This window comes from Gadus morhua, chromosome 5, assembly GCF_902167405.1.
Source record: "Gadus morhua chromosome 5, gadMor3.0, whole genome shotgun sequence".
Classification (NCBI taxonomy): Eukaryota; Metazoa; Chordata; class Actinopteri; order Gadiformes; family Gadidae; genus Gadus; species Gadus morhua.
The window spans coordinates 24,595,001-24,610,503 of NC_044052.1; the positions used below are offsets into that span (position 1 = coordinate 24,595,001).

Here is a 15,503-nt window from a genome sequence, read left to right on the forward strand (position 1 = left end):
TCAGCGTCTTGTGCGCTTCGGTCCAGGTCTGACGTCACACACTGCTGCTGACAGCCTCGTCTTCCGCTGTTTGCTCCTGACCTCCCTCCAAAATGGCCGGTGTACGAGCCCTTGGTGTGCTCTCCAGGATAGCGTCGAGGAGATACCCAGCTCTCACAGGTAAACCCCAACCCTAACGGCGAGGAACCGCCGGCCGGCGGGAGGAGGTCCGGCCACGAAGGACTGAGAGGGAACCGGGCGCTAGCTGGCTGTTAGCTTGGGTCCTAGGCTAGCTTACATATGTAGTCACGTTAGTATTGCTAACCGGCTTAGTGTCTGCTCCTCTCCTGTAATGACAGAGGCAGGAAGGCTAAAGGTTATTGGCATTGGCAATGTATATAACTAACCCTTTGGTTTACTGGTGGGGTGACTGTCTCGTTGACACCGTCCAGTTCGTGGGTCCACTCAAGCTGCCCTGCCGCTAACCTCGTCTGATGCAGGGAGGGAATGTAGGTGAGGGGTCAGCCGCCAGACACCCGGGCATGGGCCGGTCGCAAGAGTCTCTGAGGTCATGTGAAGAATATCCATGACCCACATGGCAGGGATAGAGTTAATATATATATTTTTACACATAATTAGTATTCTCTTTAACTGAATAAAGATAGGGGCCGAAGAACATCGTCTTTGACTCACCTTTGCCCACATAACAACACTATCTAAATGCAGTACTATTGTGTATCGGTTTAGGTTTTGCAATGTATGCATCTGTAGTTGTATTCACAAATGCCACAAACATCTACACTTGTTAAATGCAACAAATTTATTCCAGTATTTACATCATTGTTTATTTCTGTCTATATTCTGTAGGGTCCTCTTCTCGAACCTTCTCTGTGGCCTCCACCATGATGGGTAATAAAATCTACACAACCTTATAATTGTCATTGGAAATATCCATTATGATTCTTGCCACATTACATAGTGTCATGAAAAATCATTTACATTCTGTGTTCATGTTTAGCCCGAACCCACGTGAACTACGAGGTCAAGGGAGACGTGGCCGTTATCCGGATGAATGACCCAAATTCCAAGGTTTGATTAGTTATCATTAAATTAAAAGAATGGGATTCAACTAAATTTAATGACAAAAACACACAAAGTACTTGATTTGGCTCTTCATTGCCCCCCCCCCCCCCCCCCTCCAGGTGAACACCTTGTCGGTCCAGATGCAGAGGGAGATGTCGGAGGTGATGGAGGAGGTCTGGGCCAACACTGCGGTGGGCAGCGCTGTCCTCATCTCCTCCAAGCCCGGCTGCTTCATCGCTGGAGCCGACATCAAGTAGGACCACTATAACTCATCTTCACTTAAAGGCCGTTCAGTAGGACCACTATAACTCATCTTCACTTAAAGGCCGTTCAGTAGGACCACTATAACTCATCTTCACTTAAAGGCCGTTCAGTAGGACCACTATAACTCATCTTCACTTAAAGGCCGTTCAGTAGGACCACTATAACTCATCTTCACTTAAAGGCCGTTCAGTAGGACCACTATAACTCATCTTCACTTAAAGGCCGTTCAGTAGGACCACTATAACTCATCTTCACTTAAAGGCCGTTCAGTAGGACCACTATAACTCATCTTCACTTAAAGGCCGTTCAGTAGGACCACTATAACTCATCTTCACTTAAAGGCCGTTCAGTAGGACCACTATAACTCATCTTCACTCAAAGGCCGTTCAGTAGGACCACTATAACTCATCTTCACTCAAAGGCCGATCAGTAGGACCACTATAACTCATCTTCACTCAAAGGCCGTTCAGTAGGACCACTATAACTCATCTTCACTCAAAGGCCGTTCAGTAGGACCACTATAACTCATCTTCACTCAAAGGCCGTTCAGTAGGACCACTATAACTCATCTTCACTTAAAGGCCGTTCAGTAGGACCACTATAACTCATCTTCACTTAAAGGCCGTTCAGTAGGACCACTATAACTCATCTTCACTTAAAGGCCGTTCAGTAGGACCACTATAACTCATCTTCACTTAAAGGCCGTTCAGTAGGACCACTATAACTCATCTTCACTTAAAGGCCGTTCAGTAGGACCACAATAACTCATCTTCACTTAAAGGCCGTTCAGTAGGACCACTATAACTCATCTTCACTTAAAGGCCGTTCAGTAGGACCACTATAACTCATCTTCACTTAAAGGCCGTTCAGTAGGACCACTATAACTCATCTTCACTTAAAGGCCGTTCAGTAGGACCACTATAACTCATCTTCACTTAAAGGCCGTTCAGTAGGACCACTATAACTCATCTTCACTTAAAGGCCGTTCAGTAGGACCACTATAACTCATCTTCACTTAAAGGCCGTTCAGCAGCAAATTGTTTCACATTTTGTGGTTGTGTCAGTGGATCTGTCATCAGCTTTTTCGGTGTTAAAACCCTTTTCGTTCACTTAAGATTTTGATATCTGGGTAGAAAAGGGATGATGTCAGTGTGTCTGATCAGTGCCAGCAATCGCAAATTCTGTTCTGTTCAATATTTCGCTACCTGAAGTTACGATAAAATAGGGATCTTCAAACGACCCCAACCACTTCCACGCAAAAACACATGAACAAGTAGGATCAGAATGTCTGGGCTCTGGGTGAGACCGTCTCAAGCTGAGGGGGTTCACGATCTTCATTTCACGGTCATGTAGGATTAAACAGGGATAGTTAAATGTGTCCTGACAGAAAAGGGCTGTTTGGTAACGGTGGTGTAGGAAGGCCTCACAGAGTGCAGGTTTGACCTCATATCAAACGATGCGTCCATTTGAACGATCCTAACATGGTTCACCGTCCATCTGCAGCATGATCCAGGCCTGTACGAACACAGAGGAGGTGACTCGGCTTTCTCAGGAAGGGCAGAAGATGTTTGAGAAGATTGAGAAATCGCCCAAGCCCATCGTGGCTGCCATCAACGGCTCCTGCCTGGGGGGGGGCCTTGAGGTGAGCCCCGTCCTTTAGGACGGCCTTCTTCAGACTGAACCACAATGGGGACACCTTCTCACTGGGTTCCATTCAAAGTAGATCGTCTTATGTCAGGCCTCTGAACTTAATGGTGACTACTCTGACAAATGGGTTATTTTATGGTTTACCAAACCACCATCCTGTAACGATACCTGTTTGCGATCACAATCGCGTCCGACACTCTAATCCTTATCTAATCCTGTCGTGTGTGCCTTCCAGTTTGCCATCTCGTGCCAGTACAGGATCGCCACCAAGAGTAAGAAGACGGTGCTCGGGACCCCCGAGGTCATGCTGGGTCTGCTGCCCGGCGCCGGAGGCACCCAGAGGCTGCCCAAGATGGTGGGTTAACCTTCAGTTATACTGAGGATGACCTTTTATTAGCCAAGCCCTTCATGAACAAGGATCACTTGAAGGCGTAGTGCCTTTGGGTTATTGCATTAGTGTTGCTCTACTCGGCAGAATAATGTCTGTGGGGAGTCAAATCGATGTCCATTCAAAACATCGGCGATAGAACCTATATTATTTTCTACTCTAACCATGAGTTCATGTTAAGATATCTGTTCTAAAATGATAATCCTCCTGGCGCCTGTATCAGACTGCACTGTGTAGGAGACGGACCATATTGTATCGACCAAAAGGAATGAATGTGTCTGAATGTTCGTCTGCAGGTGGGAATCCCCAGTGCCTTCGATATGATGCTGACCGGTAGAAACATCAGAGCGGACAAAGCCAAGAAGATGGGCCTGGTGCACCAGCTGGTGGACCCCCTCGGTAAGACAGGGGTCGAACACGACTCAAAGTCCCCGCGTGGGAACTCTGCCAGCTGGGGGTCCCAAAATGATATTGTTAAGTGGAGCCAATATTGATTGCATTTTTATTATCAGTCAGGCCTTATCCGAAGCTTATTCCTTTTGGATATGTGTGTCTGCTAAATGTCCTGTGTGCGCTGCTTGATTGTCCCTCAGCTAGTTGATCATTATTGGATGTCCTTATGGGATGAACCATCAGTACAACACCTGAATAGGACGTGTCCTCAGTGACGCTGCAGTAGTCCTTCACACCGTCCTTCCTTCCTCCCTCTGTGGCGTTCAGGTCCGGGGCTGAAGGGCCCAGAGGAGAGGACCATTGAGTACCTGGAGGAGGTCGCCATCGAGTTCGCCCGAGGAATCGTTGCCAAGAAGATCCCCCTGACCAAAGAGAAGGGCACGATGCAGAGTGAGCAACACACCTCACCCCCTTCATCCAGACCCACGTCGCAGTGGGATGGAGGCCGTTAACAAATCGCAACGACTGTGATGGAAAAGAAAAGAGAAAGACTTGGTCAAAATAATCGCAATTAGTTATTTCCCCAGATCGTTCAGCCCTACCCCACTCTGCCGTCTCACTCCTCCCTTAGTGTCTCACTCCCCCCTGCTGACTCACTCTCCTCCCCCTCTGTGTCTCACTCCTCCCCTGCTGTCTCACTCCTCCCCTGCTGTCTCACTCTCCTCCCCCCTTAGTGTCTCAGTCCCCCCTGATGTCTCACTCCTCCTCCCCCCTTAGTGTCTCACTCCCCCCTGGTGTCTCACTCCTCCCTTAGTCTCTCACTCCTCCCCTGCTGTCTCACTCTCCTCCCCCTTAGTGTCTCACTCCTCCCCTGCTGTCTCACTCCTCCCCTGCTGTCTCACTCTCCTCCCCCTTTAGTGTCTCACTCCCCCTGGTGTCTCACACTCCTCCTCCCCCCTTAGTGTCTCACTCCCCCTTAGTGTCTCACTCCCCCCTGGTGTCTCACTCTCCTCCTCCTCCCTCAGTGTCTCACTCCTCCCTGGTCTCTCACTCTCCTCCCCCCCCTCAGTGTCTCACTCCTGTCCCCTCCTTCCTCCTCAGAGCTCCAGGACTACGTCATGAGCTACCCGGTGGTTCTCCTCCCTTATTGTCTCACTCTCCTCCCTCTCCCTTAGTGTGTCACCCCTCCCTTAGTGTCTCACTCTCCCCCCCCCTCAGTGTCTCACCCCTGTCCCCTCCTTCCTCCTCAGAGCTCCAGGACTACGCCATGAGCTACCCGGTGGTTCTCCTCCCTTAGTGTCTCACTCTCCTCCCTCTCTCTTAGTGTGTCACCCCTCCCTTAGTGTCTCACTCTCCTCCCCCCCCCCCTCAGTGTCTCACCCCTGTCCCCTCCTTCCTCCTCAGAGCTCCAGGACTACGTCATGAGCTACCCGGTGGTTCTCCTCCCTCAGTGTCTCACTCCTGTCCCCTCCTCCCCCCCTCAGTGTCTCACTCCTGTCCCCTCCTTCCTCCTCAGTGTCTCACTCCTGTCCACTCCTTCCTCCTCAGTGTCTCACTCCTGTCCACTCCTTCCTCCTCAGTGTCTCACTCCTGTCCCCTCCTTCCTCCTCAGTGTCTCACTCCTGTCCACTCCTTCCTCCTCAGTGTCTCACTCCTGTCCACTCCTTCCTCCTCAGTGTCTCACTCCTGTCCACTCCTTCCTCCTCAGTGTCTCACTCCTGTCCACTCCTTCCTCCTCAGTGTCTCACTCCTGTCCACTCCTTCCTCCTCAGTGTCTCACCCCTGTCCCCTCCTTCCTCCTCAGAGCTCCAGGACTACGTCATGAGCTACCCGGTGGTTCGTAACCAGATCTACAAAACGGTGACGGGCAAAGTGATGAAGCAGAGCAAGGGGCTGTACCCAGCGCCGCTGAAGATCATCGATGTGAGCGCCCTCCTCTCGCTGCTCAGAGCCGCTCGGCCTCGGCCCTGTCGGGCCTCCTGCCCTGTGAAGGGGCGGAGGCTGTTTCAGTTGTCTTGTTAAACCTCCGTCCCAGTGGTGTGACTGTGCTGATGTGTGTGTCCCCCTGGTCTCAGAGTGTGAAGGCCGGCCTGGAGCAGGGTCCAGACGCTGGGTACCTGGCTGAGTCTCAGGTAACGAGGCGGCGCTGGGCTTCATAGCTCTAATACTCTCATGCACACGAGCCACATCTGATGACTGACAGCGGCAACCAAATATTTTTATTTTTGCTGTCTTTCAGAATTTCGGTCAGTTGGCGAAAACGACAGAATCCGAAGCTCTCATCGGCCTGTATCAGGGCCAGGTGATCTGCAAGAAGAATCGCTTTGGAACACCTGCAAGGCCGGTGAAGTACGTCTGGGACACGTAACATCAGCGCTTTGGCTGCATTTAAAAAGATGGAAAGGAAACGTCTTTTACTATAATATACAAGTGAGGGTTGATTTGGACGATGAGGTTATAAAGTGCTGCTGTGGTAAGAGATGGCAGTTTAAAGTGCTTTTGGCAATGATGGTACGTAACACCATAACACCGTAAATATGATTACAGCAGGGTACGACGACAATTGATTCTTGAAGTCGTTTAAACACTAAAAGGAGAGGATTGATTTAAGATTCAAGGGATTATTTGTCACATGCATACAACTGAAGTATACGTGAAATTAAAAAGTGACAGTGCCGCAGAAGCAGTGCAATTTAATTCAAAATGTGATTAAAATAACATGCAAAGCATTGATAATATATAGCGCTGGTCTGCTGTAGCAGCACGTAAGCAGTGTGACGGAGGTGGTGCATGGCCAGTATCTGCCAGGTGTCTGTCTGCCAGGTACGTGCCTGTCTGTCTGTCTGTCGGCGGGTTGCTGAGTGTGTGTCCGTCCCTCCCCGGCAGGACGCTGGCCATCCTGGGAGCCGGGCTGATGGGGGCGGGCGTGGCCCAGGTGACGGTGGACAAGGGCATCCACACCATCCTGAAGGACACCACGGTGCCTGGCCTGGCCAGGGGGGAGCAGCAGGTCTACAAAGGGTCCGTCTCACCCCGAGTGTCTGTCTCACCCCGAGTGTCTCACCCCCTAGTGTCTCACCATCTAGGCTCACCCTCTAGTGTCTCACCCTCTAGTGTCTCACCCTCTGGTGTCTCACCCTCTGGTGTCTCACCCTCTGGGCTCTGGGCTCTGGGCTCTAGACTCTGGGCCCTAGACTCTAGGCTCTGGGCTCTGGGCTCTACTCTCTGCTCTCTGGGCTCTGCTCTCCGGGCTCTGCTCTCCGGGCTCTGCTCTCCGGGCTCTGCTCTCTGGGCTCTGCTCTCTGGGCTCTGGGCTTTGGGCTCTACTCTCTGGGCTCTACTCTCTGGGCTCTACTCTCTAGACTCTAGACTCTGGGCTCTAGACTCTGGGCTCTGGCTGGGTCGGGGAAACGGGGAGGAAGCAGTGGGCCTCATGCCAGATCAAATGCATTTTGAAAACCACAATCATGATGCTGAGTTTTTCTACTGGTTCTACATGTGGTTCCTTTGTTTCTGTGTCTAGCCTGGGGATACCACTTTGTGCTCATTTCATGCATCGGTAACACGCTGAGAAGTAAACGTATTGATCGGGTGAAGTGGAATGACAAAGGGTTCGGGTTAACCCTGACCAGAAATACCAGGCTTTTGTTAATTAATATTTTTTCATTAAGGAGTCTGCTGGCTGTTTCTTGTTCCTCCCCTAACTCTCCCTTTGTCGTCGTCGTCCCCCCCCCCCCCCCCAGACTGAACACCAAGACCAAGAAGAGGACCATCACGACGTTCGAGAGGGACTCCATCCTGTCGGGCCTGACGGGGCAGCTGGACTACAGCGGCTTCGAGAAGGCCGACATGGTGATCGAGGCCGTGTTCGAAGACATCAACATCAAGCACAAGGTCCTCAAGGAGGTGGAAGCTGTGAGTAGGGCCGACTCCTCTGTGGTCCTCTGTGGTCCCCTCTGGTCCTCTGTGGTCCCCTCTGGTCCCCTCTGGTCCTCTGTGGTCCTCTGTGGTCCCCTCTGGTCCTCTGTTGTCCCCTCTGGTCCTCTGTGGTCCTCTGTGGTCCTCTGTGGTCCCCTCTGGTCCTCTGTGGTCCTCTGTGGTCCCCTCTGGTCCTCTGTGGTCCCCTCTGGTCCTCTGTGGTCCTCTGTGGTCCTCTCTGGTCCTCTCAAAGTGGTCTGGGTTCAGACCCTGATGTATCCTAAACCCTGACCCTAATGGATGTGTTGCAGGTCATCTCTCCACACTGTATATTCGCCAGCAACACGTCGGCACTGCCCATCAAGGACATCGCGGCGGCCAGCATCAGACCAGATAAGGTCAGTCATCCATCCACTCATCCCCTCTGTTCAGTTACGCTGCGTGTCTCTAGTCACCTGCCGCCCCCCCTCCCAGAGCCCCTGGCTGACTGACCTTCTGCCCCCCCCCCCAGGTGATCGGCATGCACTACTTCTCCCCGGTGGACAAGATGCAGCTGCTGGAGATCATCACCACGGAGCAGACGTCCGCGGACACCACGGCCGCCGCTGTGGCCGTCGGCCTCAAGCAGGGCAAGGTCATCATCGTGGTCGGGGTGAGGCGCGCGCACGCACTCACTCACACGCACACACTCACACGCACACGCACACGCACTCACGCACACGCACACGCACACACGCTGTGGCCGTCGGCCTCAAGCAGGGCAAGGTCATCATCGTGGTCGGGGTGAGAGACGCGCACGCACTCACTCACACGCACACACACACGCTGTGGCCGTGGGCCTCAAGCAGGGCAAGGTCATCATCGTGGTCGGGGTGAGGCGCGCGCACGCACTCACGCACACGCACACGCACACACGCTGTGGCCGTCGGCCTCAAGCAGGGCAAGGTCATCATCGTGGTCGGGGTGAGGCGCGCACGCACTCACTCACTCACACGCACACGCACACGCACACACACTCACTCACACGCACACGCACACACACCATTTAATGCTGGTCGAAGTTTTTGTAATGACCATTTTATGTTGATTGAATTAATCTAGTTGCTGGTTCGACCCCTATATTTGACCTGTTTATCTGATTAGTCTCGCTCGGTCCATCAGTAACTCTATGAACTGAAAACCTTGTTGGCTCTCGTTGGTAACGAAGCAGAAGCTTCTTCTATCTGGAGGTTTAACGATACGGGGACCTGCCTGTCTGTCTGTCTGTAGGACGGGCCCGGCTTCTACACCACCCGCTGTCTGGGCCCCATGCTGGGGGAGGCAGTCCGAGTGCTGCAGGTCGGTACCGCACCAACGCTACACAACACTGTTAACACCACACACCAACACAACGTGTTAACACAACACACCAACACAGTGTTGTTTGACTTGCTGGAAGAGGGGTTGAAGTGGCTGTTATTGGTTACTTTTATTTATTGATGAATATTATTGTTTCCTAATCATTTAATAATATATATTATTGTTATACATTGAATGATTGATATTGTTGTTATTTATTGAATCTGATTGTGTATTTCCAGTAAGGGGTTGGGCCTAGCGAAGTCATGTCGTTATGGTTGTTGGTTAGTATTTGTTTAGGATTGATTATTATTAAGTATTTATTTGCGATTTATGTGGTTATATGTGACAGAGGGGTGGTCCTAAGAGGTTGTTGTCTAGTATCTGGCCATGATGTTGTTGTTGTCTAGTATCTATCCATGATGTTGTTGTTGTTGTCTAGTATCTATCCATGATGTTGTTGTTGTTGTTTAGTATCTATTCATGGCGTTGTTGTTGTTTAGTATCTATTCATGACGTCGTTGTTGTTGTTTAGTATCTATTCATGACGTCGTTGTTTAGTATCTATTCATGATGTTGTTGTTGTTTAGTATCTATTCATGATGTTGTTGTTGTTTAGTATCTATTCATGACGTTGTTTAGTATCTATTCATGACGTTGTTGTTGTTTAGCATCTATTCATGACGTTGTTGTTGTTGTCTATTATCTATCCATGATGTTGTTGTTGTTGTCTAGTATCTATCATGATGATGTTTTTGTTGTTTAGTATCTATTCCTGTTGTTGTTTAGTATCTCTTCATGACGTTGTTGTTTAGTATCTCTTCATGACGTTGTTGTTTAGTATCTCTTCATGACGATGTCGTTGTGCTCCTCCAGGAAGGGGTGGGGCCCAAGAAGCTGGACCAGCTGACCACTTCCTTCGGCTTCCCGGTGGGCACGGCCACGCTGGCGGACGAGGTGGGCATCGACGTGGCCGCCCACGTGGCCGAGGACCTCGGCAAGGCCTTCGGCTCGCGCTTCGGCGGCGGGAACGTGGAGGTGCTCAAGACCATGGTGGACCTGGGCTTCAAGGGTAGGAACCCTATAACACTAACCCTGACCCTAACCTGACCCTAACCCTGACCCTAACCTAACCCTAACCTAACCCTGAAGACCATGGTGGACCTGGGCTTCAAGGGTAGGAACCCTATAACACTAACCCTGACCCTAACCTGACCCTAACCCTGACCCTAACCTAACCCTAACCTAACCCTGAAGACCATGGTGGACCTGGGCTTCAAGGGTAGGAACCCTATAACACTAACCCTGACCCTAACCTAACCCTGACCCTAACCCTGACCCTAACCTAACCCTGGACCAACGAGGGGCTGAAGACCACGGTGGACCTGGGCTTCAAGGGTAGGGACCCCCACTATACCTCACCCTGCTGGGAGGTTTCTATGTGTCCCGGCAACAGAAGGGTGTACATACAGTACATTTGTGCACAGTAATGAGCAGGGGAAATATGGAGAGATTGAACATAATACAAGTATAATCGTTAAAAAAAATATTTACATTTATTTCACAAAAAACATACATCAACAACCACCCTATACAATAAAATCACATATCACAAATACCACAACAGCCGAAAAGGTCTGCTTCCAACCCATGCACCTTCCCACTCCCTCCCCTCTCCCCATCACTAAGGTTGTAGTAGGACCGTGAAGAGGCCATACCTCTTTGGAACAGGTTTTGGGGCTCTAGAGTCAATAATGGCGACGCTATTGAAATCTTACCATTGTGGTCGTTTTCAGGATTGCACTTTGCAGACGGTCCCTAAGTTCGGGCTGAAAGCCGACAGCTCACAGAAGCCAATGCATTCACCGACGGCTCGTTGGGATGAAAACCTCTCAGTTTATATGCACTCCCCTGGACCCTAACGCTAGTGGGCCCTAACGCTAGTGGGCCCTAACGCTAGTGGGCCCTAACGCTAGTGGGCCCTAACGCTAGTGGGCCCTAACGCTAGTGGGCCCCAACGCTAGTGGGCCCCAACGCTAGTGGGCCCCAACGCTAGTGGGCCCCAACGCTAGTGGGCCCTAACGCTAGTGGGCCCCAACGCTAGTGGGCCCCAACGCTAGTGGGCCCCAACGCTAGTGGGCCCCAACGCTAGTGGGCCCCAACGCTAGTGGGCCCTAACGCTAGTGGGCCCTAACGCTAGTGGGCCCTAACGCTAGTGGGCCCTAACGCTAGTGGGCCCTAACGCTAGTGGGCCCTAACGCTAGTGGGCCCTAACGCTAGTGGGCCCTAACGCTAGTGGGCCCCAACGCTAGTGGGCCCCAACGCTAGTGGGCCCCAACGCTAGTGGGCCCCAACGCTAGTGGGCCCCAACGCTAGTGGGCCCCAACGCTAGTGGGCCCCAACGCTAGTGGGCCCCAACGCTAGTGGGCCCCAACGCTAGTGGGCCCCAACGCTAGTGGGCCCCAACGCTAGTGGGCCCTAACGCTAGTGGGCCCCAACGCTAGTGGGCCCTAACGCTAGTGGGCCCCAACGCTAGTGGGCCCTAACGCTAGTGGGCCCCAACGCTAGTGGGCCCCAACGCTAGTGGGCCCCAACGCTAGTGGGCCCCAACGCTAGTGGGCCCCAACGCTAGTGGGCCCCAACGCTAGTGGGCCCCAACGCTAGTGGGCCCCAACGCTAGTGGGCCCCAACGCTAGTGGGCCCCAACGCTAGTGGGCCCCAACGCTAGTGGGCCCCAACGCTAGTGGGCCCCAACGCTAGTGGGCCCCAACGCTAGTGGGCCCCAACGCTAGTGGGCCCCAACGCTAGTGGGCCCCAACGCTAGTGGGCCCCAACGCTAGTGGGCCCCAACGCTAGTGGGCCCCAACGCTAGTGGGCCCCAACGCTAGTGGGCCCCAACGCTAGTGGGCCCCAACGCTAGTGGGCCCCAACGCTAGTGGGCCCCAACGCTAGTGGGCCCCAACGCTAGTGGGCCCCAACGCTAGTGGGCCCCAACGCTAGTGGGCCCCAACGCTAGTGGGCCCCAACGCTAGTGGGCCCCAACGCTAGCGGGCCCCAACGCTAGCGGGCCCCAACGCTAGCGGGCCCCAACGCTAGCGGGCCCCAACGCTAGCGGGCCCCAACGCTAGCGGGCCCCAACGCTAGCGGGCCCCAACGCTAGCGGGCCCCAACGCTAGCGGGCCCTAACGGCCGATCGGATGTCTTTGGTCTGTCTTTATTGGTGTCTGATTGGTGGATCGATATTAAGATGTACCCCTAGTGGGCCCTAACGGCCAATCGGATGTCTTTGGTCTGTCTTTATTGGTGTCTGATTGGTGGATCGATATTAAGATGTACCCCTAAAGGGGAAGTGCAGTTTTTGGCACAAAGAATGTGAATTAAAATATCAATTAAAAATCTGAAAGGGAAAAAAATGGAAGTATTTTAAATGAAATAAAGCACTGTATCAAAGAGGATGACGATGCGTATGGAGCAGTAAGATGAGATGAGTACGTTAATGTGGATGACCTCTGGTCCCCACCAGGCCGGAAGTCGGGGAAGGGCTGCTACGTGTACCAGGAGGGCCTGAAGACCAAGGAGGTGAACCGGGAGCTGGACGACATCATGGACAAGTACAAGCTGACCCCCCACCCCTCAGTGTAAGCCCTCGCTCTCATCCCCGGTTATTATGGGCTGGCAGCTTTGATGAATCATCTTATTAGGTTCAAACCAACGTCTATAAGTCGCTGTATGGGGCTGCAGATTAAAGGGCCTTCAAGAAGAGTCAATGCAAGGTCTTCTTCCAGAGCTCTTGGTATATTAATTATAATGTATTATAATAATAATAATAATATATGTTGTAGCGTGTATTGGGAGGCGTGTCGTTAAGGAGGGGGGCGGGGTCACTGAGTCCGTGTCGTTAAGGGGGGGGGGCAGTCTGACACCCCACTATGAGGAGCAGGAGGTGGTGGTGTTGTGTTCCTCTGGTTAACCCCCGGTGTGTTGTGTGTGTGTGTTGTGTTCCTCTGGTTAACCCCCGGTGTGTTGTGTGTGTGTTGTGTTCCTCTGGTTAACCCCCGGTGTGTTGTGTGTGTGTTGTGTTCCTCTGGTTAACCCCCGGTGTGTTGTGTGTGTGTTGTGTTCCTCTGGTTAACCCCCGGTGAGTTGTGCGTTCTGTGTGTTGTGTTCCTCTGGTTAACCCCCGGTGTGTTGTGTGTTGTGTTCCTCTGGTTAACCCCCGGTGTGTTGTGTTGTGTTCCTCTGGTTAACCCCCGGTGTGTTCTGTGTGTTGTGTTCCTCTGCTTAACCCCTGGTGTGTTGTGCGTTCTGTGTGTTGTGTTCCTCTGCTTAACCCCTGGTGTGTTGTGCGTTCTGTGTGTTGTGTTCCTCTGGTTAACCCCCGGTGTGTTGTGTGTTGTGTTGTGTTCCTCTGGTTAACCCCCGGTGTGTTCTGTGTGTTGTGTTCCTCTGGTTAACCCCTGGTGTGTTGTGCGTTCTGTGTGTTGTGTTCCTCTGGTTAACCCCCGGTGTGTTGTGTTGTGTTCCTCTGGTTAACCCCCGGTGTGTTGTGTTGTGTTCCTCTGGTTAACCCCCGGTGTGTTCTGTGTGTTGTGTTCCTCTGGTTAACCCCCGGTGTGTTGTGTGTTGTGTTGTGTTCCTCTGGTTAACCCCCGGTGTGTTGTGTGTGTTGTGTTCCTCTGGTTAACCCCTGTTGTGTTGTGTGTGTGTTGTGCAGCTCGTCGGACTCTGACGTGCAGTACCGGCTGGTGTCGCGGTTCGTGAACGAGGCGGTGCTGTGTCTGCAGGAGGGCATCCTGAACAGCCCGGTGGAGGGCGACATCGGGGCCGTGTTCGGCCTGGGCTTCCCGCCCTGCCTGGGAGGTGGGTGCACCGGGAGGACCAGGAGGACCATTTGGTTAAACTAACATTACTGTATTATTTATCATAATCAATCACGATGAATAAAACCAGAAAATGATGTATATTTACATTTACATTGAGGGCGTTTAGCAGACGCTTTTATCCAAACAACTTACGTACATTTGACATAACAAGTGAAACAATATATCGCTGTGGGTACAATAAGGATGTTCATAGAGCCAAGTGCCAGTGCTAACGATCGCTAGGCTAACCCATTCCCCGTGCACAGCAGTGATTACAGCTGCTGCAGATGCTACACAATTAAGTACTATGAGTGAATACATCGTTCATTAAGTGCGCACAATAAGTGCCAGGACGTACAACATACAATGGTTGGTGGGTATATAATATAAATGCCACAGTTCAGTATTATAATTGTTAATTTTCAGATGTGGGGACACGTGGTTGTATTCTGACAGTAGTCCATGGATCAATATGAATGCGGTCAGAGCAGGTGGGTGCCCAGTGATATCCTAACGGGTCGCTGTCTCCGTCCGCAGGGCCCTTCCGCTTCGTGGACTCGTTCGGCGCGGACAAGCTGGTGCAGAAGATGCGGGCGTACGAGGCGGTGTACGGGGACCACTTCACGCCCTGCCAGCTGCTGCTCGACCACGCCAACGACCCCAGCAAGAAGTTCCACAAGTGACGCGTCACCGCGCGACCAACTCCACAGAGCTCTGCCCAATAGATTGTGACTAGTGATGTGCCTAACCGCTGCGTAGACCGTGCCTGGAGAGATGACCAACGGCCTAGTCCAATTGCCACAGGAATCAGAATGTTGAAAGAAATCTCACAGAAGTTGTTCTATTTTTTTGATACCATTTGATTATTCTTCGTGCTGTGGAGTTCGGAAAATTGTAAACCTAATGGTTTATTCATGCCCTGCAAAACCTGTTAATATAAAACATATTCGTACTTATCTGGGCTTCTTTTGGTTGGATGTCTTCCAATGCACTTAAGTGTCTTTTTTACATTAGGCCTATCTAATTAAGCCATTATTTCATAAGCTAATGTACATTTGAGCCACTAAATTAAATTCTATCCAACCATCCTCAAACTGGTTATTCTTGAAAAAACAATTATCTACAATTTAATATAATTTTTAATATGTGATCAAAGCATTAAAATACTGTCTTGAGAGTTGCATCACGAGATGAGAACATGTCTCAAACCCAATTCGTCGGATAAGTCACATGTCTGCTTCCCATTGTCCGCAGCCAGACCCACCGGGGTGTGTACAGACAGACACACTGGGGCGTGTACAGTGAGTGAGCTTCGGGAGGCTGGGTGTGTCACAGTGGTCGAGCTACGGGCGGCTGGGGTTGGGCCGGTTGAGTAGTGTGGCGCGTTGCCCTGTGGTCCTCCTCGGTACAGGCTCGTGTCGCAGCATCCTTCCAGCACAACGCCTCAGCACTCGTCTCGTGAAGGATGCTCTGGGCGGAAGATTTGCCGACTGTAACGATCCGGACCTCGGCCGACAGCAATGGGAAGGTGAGGCGTGTCTCCTCGGGTTAGAGCTTCTATTAAAATACCATTTAAACGGAACAAAACAGCCATCGCACCTGGATGGAGAACGGAGGACACGCAAGACTCG

The 15,503-nt window shown here is 51.8% G+C and overlaps 2 protein-coding genes across 2 annotated transcripts in view; both read left to right on the forward strand.

The window, feature by feature from the left end:
* Positions 1–4: 4 nt before the first annotated feature.
* Positions 5–14,960, forward strand: hadhab (hydroxyacyl-CoA dehydrogenase trifunctional multienzyme complex subunit alpha b). Its single transcript, XM_030355765.1, has 20 exons — positions 5–159; positions 847–888; positions 998–1,068; positions 1,182–1,315; positions 2,830–2,968; positions 3,209–3,328; positions 3,658–3,760; positions 4,082–4,204; positions 5,559–5,677; positions 5,830–5,886; positions 5,994–6,103; positions 6,641–6,775; positions 7,498–7,669; positions 7,984–8,070; positions 8,184–8,324; positions 8,942–9,010; positions 9,887–10,082; positions 12,534–12,648; positions 13,725–13,870; positions 14,410–14,960. Exons 1-20 carry the CDS (start codon positions 93–95, stop codon positions 14,553–14,555), a joined length of 2,292 nt encoding a protein of 763 aa, XP_030211625.1. The 5' UTR covers positions 5–92; the 3' UTR covers positions 14,556–14,960.
* Positions 14,961–15,096: 136 nt separating this feature from the next.
* kif3cb (kinesin family member 3Cb) overlaps positions 15,097–15,503 on the forward strand; it is an 8,678-nt gene continuing 8,271 nt past the window's right edge. Inside the window, exon 1 of the mRNA XM_030355764.1 lies at positions 15,097–15,503. This exon is cut by the window's right edge and continues 1,503 nt beyond it. The gene's annotated coding sequence lies outside the window, so the exon portion shown is untranslated.

Coding starts and splice junctions, on each gene's coding strand:
- hadhab (XM_030355765.1), top strand. CDS start 93: ATGGCCGGTGTACGAGCCCTTGGTGTGCTCTCCAGGATAGCGTCGAGG. Junction 5,887..5,993: donor GGTACCTGGCTGAGTCTCAG/GTAACGAGGCGG, acceptor GCTGTCTTTCAG/AATTTCGGTCAGTTGGCGAA. Junction 6,104..6,640: donor ACACCTGCAAGGCCGGTGAA/GTACGTCTGGGA, acceptor CCTCCCCGGCAG/GACGCTGGCCATCCTGGGAG.